The sequence below is a fragment of the Macrotis lagotis genome, chromosome 4 (genome assembly GCF_037893015.1).
Source record: "Macrotis lagotis isolate mMagLag1 chromosome 4, bilby.v1.9.chrom.fasta, whole genome shotgun sequence".
NCBI lineage: Eukaryota > Metazoa > Chordata > Mammalia > Peramelemorphia > Peramelidae > Macrotis > Macrotis lagotis.
Genome location: NC_133661.1, coordinates 53,614,507 through 53,632,067, shown reverse-complemented (window position 1 = coordinate 53,632,067; position 17,561 = coordinate 53,614,507). Strand labels below are relative to the sequence as shown.

At 37.0% G+C, this 17,561-nt stretch overlaps 2 protein-coding genes across 3 annotated transcripts in view; one reads left to right on the top strand and one right to left on the bottom strand.

The window, feature by feature from the left end:
* PLA2G12B (phospholipase A2 group XIIB) overlaps positions 1-5,054 on the top strand; it is a 40,297-nt gene extending 35,243 nt beyond the window's left edge. Inside the window, exon 4 of one of the 2 annotated variants that reach the window (XM_074232805.1) lies at positions 311-5,054. In XM_074232805.1, the coding sequence (XP_074088906.1) occupies positions 311-429 (119 nt within the window). In that variant the 3' untranslated portion in view covers positions 430-5,054. The remainder of the gene's footprint in view (positions 1-310) is intronic. The other variant, XM_074232804.1, reaches the window with a different exon arrangement.
* Positions 5,055-5,737: 683 nt separating this feature from the next.
* Positions 5,738-17,561, bottom strand: part of OIT3 (oncoprotein induced transcript 3) — a 34,678-nt gene continuing 22,854 nt past the window's right edge. Inside the window, exons 7-9 of the mRNA XM_074232803.1 lie at positions 16,452-16,867; positions 8,173-8,272; positions 5,738-6,905 (exon numbers count right to left, since the gene is read on the bottom strand). Coding sequence (XP_074088904.1) covers positions 6,735-6,905; positions 8,173-8,272; positions 16,452-16,867 — 687 coding nt within the window. The 3' untranslated portion in view covers positions 5,738-6,734. The remainder of the gene's footprint in view (positions 6,906-8,172; positions 8,273-16,451; positions 16,868-17,561) is intronic.

The following is a 17,561-nucleotide window of genomic DNA, read 5'->3' as shown; positions in this document are numbered from 1 at the left end:
GTATTGGCTTCCCATTAGACTGTGAGCTCCTTGATGGCAGAGGGCTCTTTTTACCTTTTGCTGTTGCTGTTAGTGAATATCCTGTGTCTAATGGGAATTGTTCATCCTTAGTTCTTAAAGAGGATCAATGACATCAGTAGGGTGATGACTTGAAAGCTTAAGAAAGGCCAGGCAACTGAGTTTTTCACCATTCCCTTTGATATTGGACCAAAATTCTAGTGGGCAACTTGCCACCCCTTAAATTACTCTATGCTTTGGCCTGACCCTGGACTACATCTCATTCTATCTTTTCTCCTCTTGTTTTGTGCAGCTTGTGATTCAATCGCTGACACGATATTCAATACCGTATGGACCTTGGGCTGCCGGCCATTCATGAACAGTCAGAGGGCAGCCTGTGTCTGTGCTGAAGAAGAGAAGGAAGAGTTATGATGAAGAGCTCTCCAGTGAGACCACACCTGCCTGCCTGCTTCCCTCAGAGGGGACTGTGAAACCACAAGACACTTCTTGAGCTATGTTCCATCCTTTCTTGTAACAGCCTAGTTACCACCGAGTAAGAGGGGGAGAGTAGTAAATTATAACTCGAAAAGTGAGTCATGACTTTTGGGGAGACTTGTCTGAGGGGGATTGGAAGCACCAATATCCCACTGTAAGTCCTGGGAATAGCCCTGCTTGGGGAAACTTTTCACACAAAGAAACTACAATACAAACTCTGAGAGTTCTGGAATTGATGCTTGTCTTCACATGTGAACTTTGGGCAAATCTTAATTCTCGTGATGGGGGGGTGATGGCTTTCCATCAGTCCATGCTTTGGTCCAAGTTCTCTCTTGTTAGATACAATAAAGTGAACTTTTAAAAAACTTTGAAAAGATCAGTTGTGAGTCATCACCATTTAATTGGTTCTGGTAACTTATTCAGAAAAGTCATGAAATCTGCTTGATGAGTTTGACTTGATGAGTTTGACTTGATGAGTTTGACTGACATTCACCATCATCTTCATAGGAACTGAGGAAAAGAAGGGTGTGGCTAGGTTTGGTTGCCTCTCCTCCTGCTTATAGTCAAATATATCAGTTGGAGTCATTTCCCTGGGGTAGTAGAAAGACTGTTGAATTTGGAGGGAAAAAAACCTGCTTGGAATCCTAGCCAGGACCATTCTCTATTTGCTTGATTTTGGGGCAAGTCTATCTAGATGGCACAGTAGATAGACTTCCAGGCCTGGAGTCAGAAAGACTCATCTTACTGAGTTCAAATCTGACTCCAGACAATTACTAGCTATGTGACCCTGGGTAAGTCACTTAACCCTGTGTGCCTCATTTTTCTTATCTGTGAAATGAAGTTAATAATAATACCTACTTCCCAGGGTTGCTGTGAAGATCAAATGAGATAATAATTGCAAAGTTCCTTGTACATAGTAAATACTAAATTAATATTAGTTGTGGTTTGTTGTTATTGCAACTCTAAATCTAGAGTCTCACATTTCCTGATACTTTGTGTTTCCCCCTAGTGCCATTTGCTTCTCTTTGTATTTCCCAGAGCTAGATGGTTCTCAGAAGAAGTGTCTTTTAAAAATTCTAGGATCCTGAATGATGGGAGTCTTTGGGAGCCATTCTCTAAGTGACTTTCTATCTTCTTAATTTCTTTATTTTTTTTAAAAGTTTCATTTATTTGATTCATTACCTACTATGAGCAAGGCATTGTGGGCAAGGATATCAACTATGCCCTTACCCTCCCAGGTACTGCCCAAACCAGTGTAAATTTAATATTAAAGGGGAAAAATCAATATAATTATGCAATCATATTAATATAATGTTAAAGGGAAATATTTAACAAAATAAATAAAAATAGAATAAAACATAGATAATATCACATTTTAAAACTAAGTCAACACACTTCCCATAGAGATCCTCATAAATGGGTTAATGATCCCCTATTTCTACTTGAGTTTAACACCATTCTTCTAGGGGACTCAAAGAAACAGATACTTACTGCCCTCAAGAAATTACAGCCCTGAACTTAATTCTCTACTATAGGATTAGAAATCAATGTGCCCTTTGTTCCATTGTCTGTGGTCCTCTTCTGGTGGAACAGAATAATTTTCTTGACAAATGTTGATATCTAGAGGAGAATACCCATCAGCTATCATGTGGAATGTGGAATATAAGCTCCTTGAGGACAGAAACTTTTAAATTTTGTCTTTGTATTTCCAATGCTGAGCACACTGTCTTCTACGTGCTTAATGAATATTTGATGAATTGGATTGAATTGGAATAGAACATTTCTCCTTTACTCAACTTTGTCTTCTGCTGTCCCTCTCCCAGCCTCCCTTGCCTGATGGAAATATCTCACTTTCCTTCTATTCATTTTATGAATTTGCTAAGGACAGTGTTTATTGTTGTTCTTTCGTAGTAAGAAAAGAGGGTGAAAGTCATGAGGCCTATCTGCAAAACTTGAGGCTATAATCTATAAAAGACAAGTTTAATTCCTTATCTCAAAAGCACTTGAAGAACATTGACCATTTCTAGGATGATTTGTTAGTCTTTTCTCCTATTTTACTCTCTTCCAGATTCTTTTTGACTGTCCAAAAAAGCAGCTTATTTTATTGTTTTAGTTATAATTCAGGAAACTGTCCTCTTAAAAAATACATCATCAGGGCGGCTAGGTGGCGTAGTGGATAAAGCACTGGCCTGGAGTCAGGAATTACCTGAGTTCAAATCCGATCTCAGACACTTAATAATTACCTAGCTGTGTGGCCTTGGGCAAGCCACTTAACCCTGTTTGCCTTGCAAAAACCTAAAAAAAATGCATCATCAAGAGAAATTCCATTTAAAATAATTGTAGACAATAGAAAGTACTTGGGATACTACCTGCCAAGACACACATACACACACACACAAGAACTATGTGAATACAATTGCAAAACACTTTTCACATAAATAGACAAGTAATTGTTCATGGGTAAGTCAAGTCAATATAATAAAATGACAATTCTACCTAAATTAATATACTCATTAATTATCATAACAACAAATTGTGAAACAGCTATTTTATAAATAGAGCTGAAAAAATAGTAAAATTCATCTGGAAGGATAAAAAGGTCAAAAGCATCAATAAAAGAGCTAAAGAATATGACCTAACAGTGATAGATTTTAAACTATATTACTAAATAGCAATCATCAAAACAATCTGGCTAGGAAATGGAGTGGAGTCATTGTAATAGATTAGGAAGACATGATGCATAAGTAAACAACCATAGTAATTTAGTGTTTGATAAATCCAAAGATTCAAGCTTTAGGGGCAAAAACTCATTATTAAATAAAAACTTTTGGGAATAACAGAAATTAGACCTATACCAACAGCTCACACATGATATTAAGATAAGCTCAAAATGGATACACAATTTACACATAAAAAGTGACATCATGACAAATTAGGGGAGCATGGGGAAAATTACCTGTCAGATCTATAGTTAAGGGGAGAGGTTATGACCACTAAGGAGTTAAAGAGAATTATAGGAGTCAAAATACCAAATTAAAAAGTTTTTGCACAAATAAAACTAATGTAGTCAAAATTGGAAGAAAAGTAGGAAACTGGGAAAAAATTTTGCAGCAAGTTTCTCTGATAAAGGCCTCATTTCTCAAATATGTAGGAAATTGAGCTAAATTAGTTTAAGTAAGAACCATCCCCAATAGATAAATGATTAGAGAACATGAATAGTTTTCAGAAGAAGAAATCAAAGCTGTCAATAGTCACATGGAAAATATGTTTAAATCACTACTAAAAAATGCTTGAATTACAACTGTCAAATAGTTACAATGACAGAAAAGAAAAACAAATATTGAAGGGGATATGGAAAAAATAGGTATAGTAATGTAGTGTTGGTGGAATGGTGAGCTGGTCTAACCATTCTAAAGAATAATTTGTAACTATGCCCAAAAGCTATAAAACATCCTTTGATACACAATATCACTACTATTTTTGGATCCCAAATAAATGAAAGAAAAAAGGAAATGAACATATATGTATAAAAATATTTATAATTGTTCTTTTTGTAATGGCAAAGAATTGAAAACTGTGATGATGATGTTTCTCCTTTGTTCTAGAAGACCATGACATCAGGGAGGTAATGCCATGACAAGCACATGGACTGGATTTGAGTGAGGGGGTGCTGTGCTAAGGCCTCAGCCTCATTTTCTCCTCCAGAGTCATCTGGGTCCAGTGACCAGATATGAATCAGTATGACTAGAGATGGCCCTGGTTGTGAGGCAATCAGAGTTAAGTGATTTGCCCAAGGTCATGTGTCTGGAGTAGGATTTGAACTCAGATCCTCTTGACTCCAGGGCTGGTACTCCATCCACTATGGTTCACAGATAAATCATTCTTGGTTACAATGCAATAACTACTGCATATACACATGTGATTGGTTTTTTTACTATGGCTGTGAGAGAACAATATGCTTGTTCCAAAACTTTTCTATGCATTATAAACTTATTAATAGGTTCTGAGAACATCTATCAATCGTATTCCTCTTCTGGGATGAGAAAACTTAATCTTTAAAAAGATGCCTTGGGATGATGAATGAAAGACACAGTTCAGTTAAGGTATGACTGAACAAGTTGTGGTATATAATTGTGATGTAATACTAATGTGATGAGCAGGATGTTTTCAGAAAAACCTGAGAAGATAGATTCAAGCTGCTGCATAATGAAATGAATAGAACCAGAAAGATGTGCATAATAATGGCAATGATCAACTGTAAAAGATTTAGCTACTCTAATAAATAAAACGATCATGACATAAAGGACTCATAATAAAAACTGTTATTCACCTCCAGAGAGATAACTGATAAATTCTGAGTGCAATTTGAAGTATTTTAAAAAACTTTCCCCCACCATTTTCATTTTTCTTGCTTTTTTTTTTTGGTTCCAACATGGCTAATATGGATATGTGTTTTGAATGACTTCATATACATAATGGGTAACATATTTCCTGCCTTTTTAGAAAATGGATAGGGGAGGGAATGGAGGGAGGGAAAGAATTTTGGAATTCAAAATTTAAAAAATAATTGTAAAAAATAAAAAGCTACAGAATAAAAAATGTTTAAAGTTTTTTTTTAAAAAGTAGATCATTATATTGGGCCATCATTGCTGATATATATATATATATATATATATATATATATATATATATATATATATATAGTAATATTGGGATATATATCCCAATATTACACATCCACACCCATCCAATCTAATTTTGTCCATTTTCCAGAACTTAGAACATTAGTGAGTTTTTAAAAATTCTATCTTACCTTCCTTATTTTACCTGAAATCACATAATTTGTAAGTAGGATTAAAGATTTGAATGCAAACATCTAACCCTATATTCAGGGGCTCTTTTCACCACACTATAGCTGTAATTAGCCATAACTGAAATGGGGCGGGGGGGACAAATTCAAAGTTACATTATGGCCCAAAAGGCAGTCTGATTGCTGATATACTCAAGTCAGGAGGGAATTGCCTGTCCCAGAGAGTGTCTCTTGTATCAAAAGATGTTGGCAATAGAAGGTGGCAGACAGGAAAGGGAGAAGGTGTACAGAAGAAGAGATAATGGTAGGTAGGAGACAGATGTGGTAGGAAATGAATCAAGATTCAGAGATGGCAGGAAAGAAACAGTAAGACAGCTTTCTTTTTTCTAGTTTCATTATGGCTACATTATACCACAGCAATTACAGGCTTCAATCTATCAATCAGCAAGCATTTATTAAACAGCCTATTTTGTGCCAGTACTGTGTCCAATGAGACAATTCCTTTGACTTTAAAAGATAAAGATAATGTGAAAACAAGAGAACCAACAACACATAGGAAGAAAAGAGACAAAATATTATGTCAGAAAAATCCTTATAGTCTCCTTTATTAAACATTCCTATACTTAGAAGCACCTCTTTCCATTTTAGTGACCCTGAAATGCCTATTGGAAATGTTAGGGTACAAAGACAATTTACATATTTAAGGGCCTTGAGCCCTTGCACTTTAATATATAATTTTACACGTCACTTTTTTTTTTCCTCTAGCATTTCTATGATTTAAGTTTGAAATGTGATCCTGACTTCTTGTGTTAGTGTTTCCATTACTACTGGCTTTGTAAAAATTGTCACTCTGCTCCCCATGCCTTCATCTGTCAAATTCTTGTCTTTTCTTTGTTCTCCTAAGTTATCTAAATGACCCAAAAGCTAAAAGTTAGACCCAAGGCTCCTGATAACTAATTCCTTACTAATTTTTTTTTTAGATTTTTGCAAGGCAAATGGGGCTAAGTGGCTTGCCCAAGGCCACAACAGCTAGGCAATTATTAAGTGTCTGAGGCCACATTTGAACTCAGGTACTCCTGACTCCAGGGCCTGTGCTCTATCCACTGTACCACCTAGCCGCCCCACTAATTTCTTACTATTAACTGCACAAAAAGGGAGTGTGCTGGGCCAGCATAAGGAGCTCTATTGAATGGATGATCCTCCATTCAACAAAGATTTTGATCCTCAGAAACCAGCTGTAACAGGACTCGTAAAAGGTTAGATGGTGATGAGTATCTTCACCAACTATAAGATGAGAGAAAGTAATGTTTCACTGAATGTCAAGCTTTCCTGAACCTCATTCAATTTCCTTAGCAGACTTTCGAAGGACTGGTGGAGAAGTTATAATTCATAGGGTAGTCTCAGAACCAAAGATATGGTGGCAGATTTGTCACTAGTCCTCCTTGTCAATGATGATTGGACCACTTGTCAATAAGCGATTCTGCAGGTGAGTTCCCTGATCCTCAATTGTTTCACGTCGAATCCGGCGGTTGCAACCTTGGGCGCAGCGGGATTGCTCATCAAGCACCCCACAAACCAGGACTCGGCAATGTAAAAACACCACCTAGGAGAAAAGAAAGGCAGAGAGACTGAAATCAGCCATCCTCAAATAATCAAATTATGTTGTTGGTGTTTTTGTTTAGTGGTTTCAGTTATGTCTGGACTCTTTGTGAGCCCATTTGGGGTTTTCCTGACAAAGATCCTGGAGCGGTTTGCAATTTCCTTCTCCAGATCATTTTACAGATGAGGAAACTGAGGCAAACAGACTTAAGTGACTTGTCCAGGGTCACAGAACTAGGATGTGTCTGAGGCTAGATTTGAACTCAGGAAGATGAGACTTCTTGACTCCAGATGCACTACTGTATCCACTATGCCATCTAGCCACCCAACCATCTTATACCACATAACAAAAAGTTTTATATTTCATTACAGACATTAGCCTGTTTTGTGTTTTACGTCTTTTAATAATGTTATTCTACTTATTCTACAAATGGGGAAACTGAGGGGAAAGTAGAGTTGGACTCATAATTCTGTTTACTGTGAGAGCTGGCATTTCTCTAATAATAGGTTCTGACTATTCATCAAAATATAAAGATATAATGATTGATTTTAGATAGTATATACCTACATGTCTATGTATCTATATAACATATATATGTATATATATATAAAATGAGAGTTAGTATATCTATATATACAAATATTTACCCATCCATACAAATAAATATACATATACATATATAACCACACAAGGAACATGGTATAGGGGAAAATATACTTGGAGTCAGAGAATCTGGGTTCACATTTTAGATATACTACTTCCTGCCAGTAAAACTTTGGATCTATCATTTCACTCCTCAGTTTCCTCATCTGTAAACTGAGGAACTGGCTTCTAAGATCCTTTATATCACTAATATCAATCTTAGAGATATCATTAAAAATGAACATTTTGGATAACAGGGATTATCATCCATTAAAGGGTCAACTCAACTCATGCTCAAAGGGGAATAGACTGTTCCTGACTTGCTGCTATAGCCTTTTTCTAATCACACTGACACATAGCAATTACAAATCAATGCTGACTGGTATCACATACTAAAAAAGAGTGTCTATCTCTGGGTAGATAATTGTGCTTGCTGGGATAGATTTCAGTCATTCAATAGTTGACTAATTTATATTATTGGTATGTTCCAGAATGTAAAGGTGCCCAAAGTACCCTTCACCTCTAATGAAGAAGACCAATTCTATCTTTAGAAAATGAAAAAAAAAACACAAGAGTATTCTTAGGCCCTCTTTGGTCTGAGAAGTCACATTGTGAAAGCAGGACTCACCTGGTGGTCTTTACCCACAAATTTGAAGACAGGGACCTGGAAGTGCTTTGTGAGGTGATCTCGGGACGTATACTGTTTTACTGAGTCATCCGACACACAGCTAAAAGAAGAAAAGAACACAGTTTAAAGGCCTAATCACTTTCACAGAGGTGGAAAAATGGCCTAGCCCAACTCATTTGATCCCTGAAAAAGGAAAGAAACTGGACAGAAAAGAATGAGTTCTTTTCAAACTTTTCAGGAATGAAGGAAAAACTAAATTCAGTCCCTGTGATGGCAACTCCAGATGCAGGCCTGGCTCTAATTTTGCTTAGCTCATCACTCTTGGGCAGAATCATTTTTCTATTAAGCTAATATATCAGAGAATTTCATCAGCAGAAAAAGATTTAATTAATAGAGACCTTGTACTGAGTTAGAGTGTCTTTTTTTCATATCATATGGTGAGAAAGCTGGTCTGAAATGACCTACTGCTTATCTTTGCAAATATGAAAGCGATAGGTAAATGGACTTATTTATTTTTATTGGGGAAGGGGGAGATGGAAGGGAGGGTCGGGGTCTGTGATTGCATTGGCAGAGAGAACTTCTGGAAAAGAAACTTCAGTGCAGATGAAGAATTTTTCTGAAAACTATATTTTCATGACTTGGGGGTCCCTGTGTATATTTCATTGTTCACCCAAAGTGATGCAGCCAGTATGCAGATTTTTTTTTAGGTTTTTTTTTGCAAGGCAATGAGGTTAAGTGGCTTGCCCAAGGTCACACAGCTAGGTCATTATTAAGTGTCTGAGGCTGGATTTGAACTCAGGTACTCCTTACTCCAGGGCTGGTGCTCTATCCACTGCTCTATCCACAGTTGCCCCCAGTATGCAGATTCGAACCTAGGTCTTCTGGTTCTCTATGGGCTTCATGCTTACTCCATGGATGATGATGAAGGCAATAAAAATGATTGAACAATGTGGTGTAATGGGGAGAGAGTTTACCTCAGAGTTAGGAAAAATGGAGTTCATACCTGCTTACTTTGTGACCTTAATATCTCAGGGTTCAGACTATAAATAATGTACTTCTTTTTGATCTACACTCGTAGAGGGAGTTTTTCTATACCAGGTCAAGACCAAAAAAATTGCTGCATCATTGTCATCTGTGAAACCTTTCCCCAATAATATACCTGGTGCTCTTGGCATAGGGTTCACTTTGAAACTTCTATTACCCCCCCCCCTTTGCATTTAACCCACCTAAATCCCTCTTTGCATTTAACTAGAGCTATATTCTGTCAGGGCCCTTAAGGAGATGCTCCTGTTACAAGGACATAGTCCTGAGACTTAAAGTGAATCACCTTAGTTAAAGAGGCAAAAGAGCTTTCTGGCATTTATCCTTCTTCAGTTTAGATTTTAGGTCTTATTATGGGCCTTTTCCCCATTAAAAGTTGGTGGCTCTGTTCTTATCTACCTTCCCATCTCTCTTCTACTGGGAATGTCTTTTTGTGAGTAATGTCCTTTTTTTTACGAGTAATCCTATACGCATGAATTCCTATTTATCAGGTTGGGTGAAGCAGAAGGGAGTAGAGATAAATTCTGTTATAACTGAGGACTTCTCCACCATGCTCGAGAAGACTCAGTATTTCACTGCTTCCTGATGTTTTGGTGCAATGGAAAAATCCAATTAAAAAAAAGTCAGCCACTCTGGCTTGTGCTCCTAATAGCACCTTATATCAGAAATGGACAAGAGTTAAGAAACCAAGGATTTCTGCATTTGCTCTCATTTATTTATTTTTCTTCACTTCCCTAAAGTTACATTCCTATTGGTTTATTGATTTATTTCTTTAGTTTTTGCAAGGCAATGGGGTTAAGTGGCTTGCCCAAGGCCACACAGCTACGTAATTATTAAGTGTCTGAGGCCGGATTTGAAGTCAGGTACTCCTGACTCTAAGGCTGGTGCTCTATCCACTGTGCCACCTAGCTGCCCCTCTACTGATTTATTTTTGACCAAAAAAAAATTGGTACACCTATGTTAACAACCCTTTATCTTAGGACTTCTGAAGCACTTTTTCATACTTCTTTCCTTGAAAATGTTATTATTGGAATTATTTTGAGATGGAGAAATTGAGTCAAGTAAGGTAAAATTTCTCAGAGAAGGGGCGGCTAGGTGGTGCAGTGGATAACGCACATGCCCTGGAGTCAGGAGTACCTGGGTTCAAATCCAGTCTCAGACACTTAATAATTACGTAGCTGTGTGGCCTTGGGCAAGCCACTTAACCCCATTTGCCTTGCAAAAACCTAAAAAAAAATTTCTCAGGGTCACTCTGCTACAGAACAGAATCGAATTTAGGAAATTTTGTTCCTTGTCCAGAGTCCACCCTTGTCTTTTCATCTTGCATGACTCTCATTCATTCCTTCCAGAAATAAACATGACAGGATCTATTCAAAACTTCCCTTTTGGAGGTACCAGTTTGGTTTTCCAGCTATCTATTAGTTATTCTCTTGCTTTCATTACAAAGTCTTTTTTGGGGGCCATATTTGTTCTTGATAAAGCCTTCTCCTATGCAAGTTGTCATTCATAATTTGCATCTGTTTTTGCTTACTAGAGGAACTAATTGTAATTCTTTGAAAATCCAGATGTTCAATGATTTGTATCCATGTAACTAATAATGGGCTAATATTATAGTGTTAGAAGGTGGCTCTTTTGTTAGGGAACAGCTTGAGGCTATTGAAAGCACTGTACATTGTCCTAAATGCAATTCAGCTGGACCCAACTTATTGCCTAACCATAGTTCCTGCTCAAGCTGGAGACAGAGATGAAACTCAATGAGGTTCCTGTCCAACTGTATCTCATGTCCTAGGCAATATGCATTCTTCATTTATTTGATTTTTTTTCTCGAAGCTGCCCCCTTTTAAATGGTTGTTGATCTCATTGAGGAGACTTGGTTGATAGTCTTCTGATGACTTAATTCAATTAGCAAAATATTATCCACAATAGGAGCATTCAGAGGATCAGGATAGCCTTTTTAATAGTGGCAAACACTTTCCGCCAGTATACATACTCCCTTGTTTTTGCTTCAATTTGCACATTACAGATCCTTAATATATTGAGTAGCATATTGATAATTAGATGAATGTTGAATAGTTATCTCTGTGCTTGCACCTTATGAGAAATCATGAATGACTTTAGTCTATGTGACTGATACACCTTATTGGAGGAAAGCTTGAAAGTTGTAGTTTGCTTTTATTAAATAAAACAATTATAATTAAAATGTTAATAATAAACAAGTAATGATCCTCTTTATTCTACAACTCTCAATTTTGTGACCACAGATGTGGCATGTTGTAGATCATCTTCTAAATCCTACTTGTTCCCTTCATCAAGCATAATTATGAAGTGTCTGAGGCTGGATTTGAACTCAAGTCCTCCTGACTCCAAGGCTGGCACTCTATCCATTGTGCCACCTAACCACCCCGAACAGTTTCTTAAAAATATTATAGTGATGAGAGAGTAGAGATTGTTTCATTTTTTTTGTATCTTTAACCCTACATTTTTAGCACAGTTCCTGAAATATAGAAAAGGTTTAATTTTATAAATAGATTTAATAAAATAATTTAATATGCCCTCATTGATTGTTGACATTTGTCATTTTTTAAAGATTCTTTCTCTTTTTGAGATATCTTGAAAACCAGTTTCAAAAAGCCTCGAGAATTATGTTTACTCCAGCATGAATCTTTTCTGTGTGTAATTCCATTTTCCTAAATCCTATTTTTACTTTTTTTATATGTGGTAATTTTTCTGACGATGTGAAGAAATTGATATAAAAATGCTGGCAAAACCATTTTGTGTCTATTTATTGCCTTCTATTAGGGATTTTTAACTTAGAATTCATGAACTTGTTTTTAAAAAAATGTTTCTTTAACTGTATTTCAATATAATTGGTTTCCTTTGTAGTCCTAAGTATTTTATATATCTAAAACATTATTCTGAGAAAATATTTATAGGCTTCACCAGCCTGCCAAAGGGATCTATGACATAGCACAATGGTTGAAATTAGATTCTAGATTCTCTATAAATGTTCTTGGGGGTAATCTATATTAGTTGCATCTCACAACATGCTAGCTTCGGGTTCTTTTTACTCTCCAATACATTTTGCTATTTCATGATACTACTTTATTAATAATCTTTTAGTTTCTTCTAGAAAGTTTTGGAAATGAGCTTAAATCCTATACTCCTACATGATCTTGGTTGCCATATCCCTCTACCTTTCAAGGAGATCAAATATTTGCAGAGTGAAATGCTTTTCTGGGCTCTTTGGGCCTTTTTTTGCACTGGCAACTGTTTATATCAATAGAATGTCTCTAGGAAATAGTAATAATTGGAATCAATATCTTTACTGTAAACCTTGTCATGTTTTTCAGTTATAATTTGCTTGGATAGATAAGATCAGAACAGTTGCATATCATGTCTTTTCATCATTACTCTTTAATTTAGTATTTTGATCTTTGCTCTAATTGGTTCACTGACTATACATAATTGATTCTGAAATGATTCCTCTGTCAGTGACCAGTTGTTTTCTGTCTGTTAATATAGAGACAATTTTTTTGTTCAATGTACATGTTAAGTACATTCAATTTTGTTCTTAAAAACTATAATAATGATATAGACATGAAATTTTTGAATAATTTATAAACCTTTGATTACTTTTATTTCTTAATCCTGCATCACATTTTCCAACTTTTGTTATTGTGCCCATACTAGCACTGAAGTTGTTGGATCCTAATGTACACATCAACTCAATCTGAAGGATCTTGTCAGCTAGGTGGAGCAGTGATTAGAATGCTAGGTCTGATTATCTCCTTGAGTTCAAATCTGCCCTCTGACACCAGATGTATGACCTTGTTTGCCTCAGTTTTTGCATCTGTAAATGAGCTGTAAAAATCCATTCCAGTATCTTTGCTAAGAGAACCCCAAATAAGTTCATGGAAAGTCAAACGCAATTGAAACAAATGAACGAGGGGGCAGTTTGGTGGCTCAGTGGATAGAGCACTGGCCCTGGAGTCAGGAGGACCCGAGTTCAAAAATGACCTCAGACACTTAATAATTACTAGTTGTGTGGCCTTGGGCAAGCCACTTAACCCCATTGTCTTGCCAAAAAAAAAACTAAAAAAAAAGAAATAAATGAATTAACAAAACAAAAAAGTCAAATTCTTCAAGCAATTTCTCTGCTTCTTTATCGCACATAACAGATGTTGAGAAATAAGGGGTGATTATCTTTTGCTTATGTTCAATCATGAACACTGCAAGAAGTAAATGACTAACAATATTTCTTTTTTGCTTTTGGGTACAAGATAAAACCAAGTCCTTATAATGATCTTTTATAGAAACCTTCCATTCAGCTGTAACTTCTTTATGTTAGTGTTAATATTTATGTGGTTCAGTTCTTCTAGTAATTTATGAGCCAGTATTTTTGTTGGATATTATTAATAATAATAAGCATTTATATAATGCCCTAAGGTTTTCAAAATGCTTTAACTATATTATCTCATTTTATCTTCTTCATAACCCTGTAAGGTCATCTAAGATCATACATCTAAGATCAAACTTAAAGCCTTTCCACTTTGGTAGGACTTTCTAGAGTTTCTATTCCAGTAGTGTTATAGAACTAGATAGTTGTTTCTCTCTCTCTCTCTCTCTCTCTCTCTCTCTCTCTCTCTCATTTATCTATCCAGGGCAGGTAGGTGGAGTAGTGGCTAGAGCACTGACCTTTGAGTCAGGATGAGAGATTGAATCCAGTCTCAGATACTTGCCACTTACTAGCTGTATGACCTTGGGCAAGTCACTTAACTCTGACTGCCTCACTTGCAGGACCATTTCCAGTTGTCCTGATTCATATCTGGCCACCACACCCAGATAACTCTGGAGGAGAAATTGAGGCTGGTAACTTAGCACAGCATTCCCTCACTCAAATCTAATTCACATGCTTGTCATGGCATCACCTCCCTGATGTTGTGATCTTTGAAAATGAAGAACAAATTTTATTATTATCATTATCTATCTATCTATCTATATGTCTGTCTGTCTGTCTGTCTGTCTATCTATCTATATCTATCATCTCTCAATTTACAGTCTTTAGAGATTATCCAGTCTAATCCCTCACTTTATAAAGTCAATTTTAATTATTTGTTCCAAGGCAAAGAAATGGCAGTGTTGGATACTCCCCAAACAACACCATACTCAGTCTCTGCTGTGGTGACACTTTATGATTTCCACTTTCAACAACAGTAATTTGTTCTTATTTCCACCTTATGGGCTACTTCATAGATAAATTCCTTTGTATTACAGACATGATACCTCTAATCTCCATACTCACAGAGGCAGAAGAATATAGCAGCAAGTTGTATATCTGAAATCTAACCCACATTATTGTCTGGTTCTGGAGGAGGTCCATGACATCAGGAAAGTGAAGTCATGGCTTACAAATGAATTGTATTTAAGTGAGCGAGTGTTTTGCAAAGTCTCATTTTCTCCTCTGGAGTCATCTGGATCCAGTGGCCAGATATAGATCAAGACGATGAGAGATGGCTCCAAGATGCAGTGGGGTCAAAGTTTTAGTAAACTGGGACAGCTAGGTGTTGCAGTGGATAAAGCACTGGCCCTGGAGTCAGGGGACCTGAATTCAAATCTGCCCTCAGACACTTAATAATTGCCTAGCTGTGTGACCTTGGGTACCTTTGGCCTTGCCAAAAAAAGTATATATGGCCATTAAACTACTCAGCACAAAGCTCATGTGTGTTTTGGTTTTGTTTTGGGTTTTTTTTTTGTAATTAAAAAAAAGATAAATGTCAAAGGAAAATCCAATGCTTTTTTGTTTTAGAAAAGTTAAAGTCACAAAGATAAGAGATTCTTTCCTGTGAGATCCTAACTTTTTCTTATCGGTACAATACAGAATGACAAACTTTCCAAATTCAATTAATGGAAATGGGAGATGGGAAGAGACCAGTGGGAGAGATGACCTGATTCTATTCTCAATTCTTTATTCTTACACTTATATAACTAGGAAGTGGTGCAGCTGGAAGTCCAATGAACTTAGCTGGCCTCTCAAGAGACACTCTATTAACAAGGCCAAAGAAACCCTTTTGACCGAGGGCTGAACTTGGCCCCTCGGACTCTTACATTGGGTTACTGAAGCTTTGACCCCCTCTAGAGGACAAAAACAGCAGGCCATGGTGGTTGTTTTATAGCCAAGCTTCCTCATCTATGGAAGGAGAGTAATACTTTTTGGAGGATCCAATGAGATCAGATATGTCAAGAACTTTGTAAAATATAAAATAGTGTGTGTAGCCAAGCTGGGAGAATCTCATCACCACATAGGCTGGGTTGATGAACTTTTTTGGTCTTAGAAGCTTCAAAGATCATTTATTCAGTTAGAGAGAGGCTGTGATCTGCAAACAGCAGAAGGAATAACCTTGCTGACAAAACTACAGCTCTGTGAAATATTGAAATTATAGAGACCTAGTTCTCTAAGTACCACAAAAGACTCCTAAAAATACTAAGGATTCTTAGGAAAGTCTAAGCTTCAGGAAGCTTAGAATAAAGGGCTTCCTTATCAATTGAATTATAATTATTTCTTATTTATTCTCTGTATGACTTGTTTTTATGTATTTGTTTGATGTTTCCTTCATTAGGTTGTGAGCTCCTTGATGATAGGGATTGTTTTTTGTTTTGCTTTTTAAAAAATCCCTAATACTTTGCATATGACCTAATACATAGTAGATATTTAATAAACATTGATCGGGACAAAATTATAATGGAATAGTAACATGCTCTGAAGAATGAAGAGTGTGAATACTTCAGAGACACATGGGAAGACCTTTGTGGAGTAATGTAGAATGAAAAGTGGGCCCAAGAAAACTACATTAAACAAAGATTACAACAATGCAAACCAAAACCAAATCAAAACCAAATTCAAATCAGGTTGACCCCAAAGGGGAGATGAGAAAATGCATGTCCTTCCCTTCTTTTCAATGGGTATGGATGTAGTATATATACTGTAAGACTTAGCTGATGTGTGAGTTAGTTTTGTTGAACTGATTTTCCACTCTTATTTTTGTTACAGGACAGTGGCTCGATGGGGAGGGAAAATGGGACCTTTTGAGACTTGAAGGAGGTATGAAAGCAAAAGATATCAATAGAAGTTCAATTTTACAAGATTAAGGCTTCCAAAATCTCTATATTATCCCAAGAAGTAACCCCTTCTGTGAATGGTGTCATAGGGGATAGATATGAGTAGGCAAGGAGATACATACCCATCTCGGATGAGGTAGTGCTTGAGAATCTCATCAATCTTGTCTGAAGGGGTTGCAAAACAGCTCTCCACCAGGGTTTCTAGACCATTCACATGTACCAGGGGCTCAATACCAAAGTAAAGCAAATCCCGCAGCTTGAGGATAGGCAGTGTCTCTCTGTAGGGCTCCTCAAACTCATTATCCTTGAAGATCTCCAGTGTGAAGGGGAAGACCCCTTGGCTGCGTCCCATGATTTCCAGTGGAGAGTTACGGAGGTTGGGCACATAGCCTTCAGAAATGGTGTACAGTCGAGGGAACTCACAGGTGACTGGGATCAACAGCTTACTGGTGCGGATGATGATGTCGCCATTACTACCGGGCATCTGCTTGGGGAGCCCTGTCACTAGGTTACTAGCAATGATCTTATCATTCACCACCTGAAGCAGGGAGGAAGGAGAGGAAAAAGATGTTGGGATGGTTGTACTTGGCAGTTCTCCATCCCATACCCAGAAGACATTTATGATTTGGCTTCTAATCCTCTAGGGGACTCAGGTGCCAGCTTTGATTGTTTCTATTTGCTTCTTTTACTTTTAGGATGGCATCAAGATGGTCAGAATTTCACCCATGCTTCTCTAGAGACAACTATTCTTCATCAAGTTGTAACTAAGGTTACAAGATGGGGTCTTTGCCTAGGGTAGTGCAATTTAGGAGGAACATGCATTCCTTCTGCAGCATAGGAACAACTGACCTTAGCTCTCAAGTTTTTGTTGGTTTTATTTTTTCATTCATTCATTCATTCATTCATTCATTTGTTTGTTTATTTATTTATTTTTGTACCTCTGACTCAGTTGGGATAGGGGATTACAGTGTCAACACTCCTGGGAAAACAGCTGAAGCCTAGTTTCCTGGAATACTGAGAACTTAAGTCCAAGCTACTTTGTGTCAGAGCAGCTCTTGAGCCTAGATCTTCCTGGTACTTCAGATAGCCTTCTGTCCTCTCTGCTGTTTTGTCTCTCAGTACCTAGTCAACGAGAATAATTAGATAAAACAGGGAGATATTGTTTCCTCCCTATGGAGTCTGTGTCCCCAAGGAACTTCTCCCCTTTTGGGTTCTGCCCTTCCCCCCTGCTT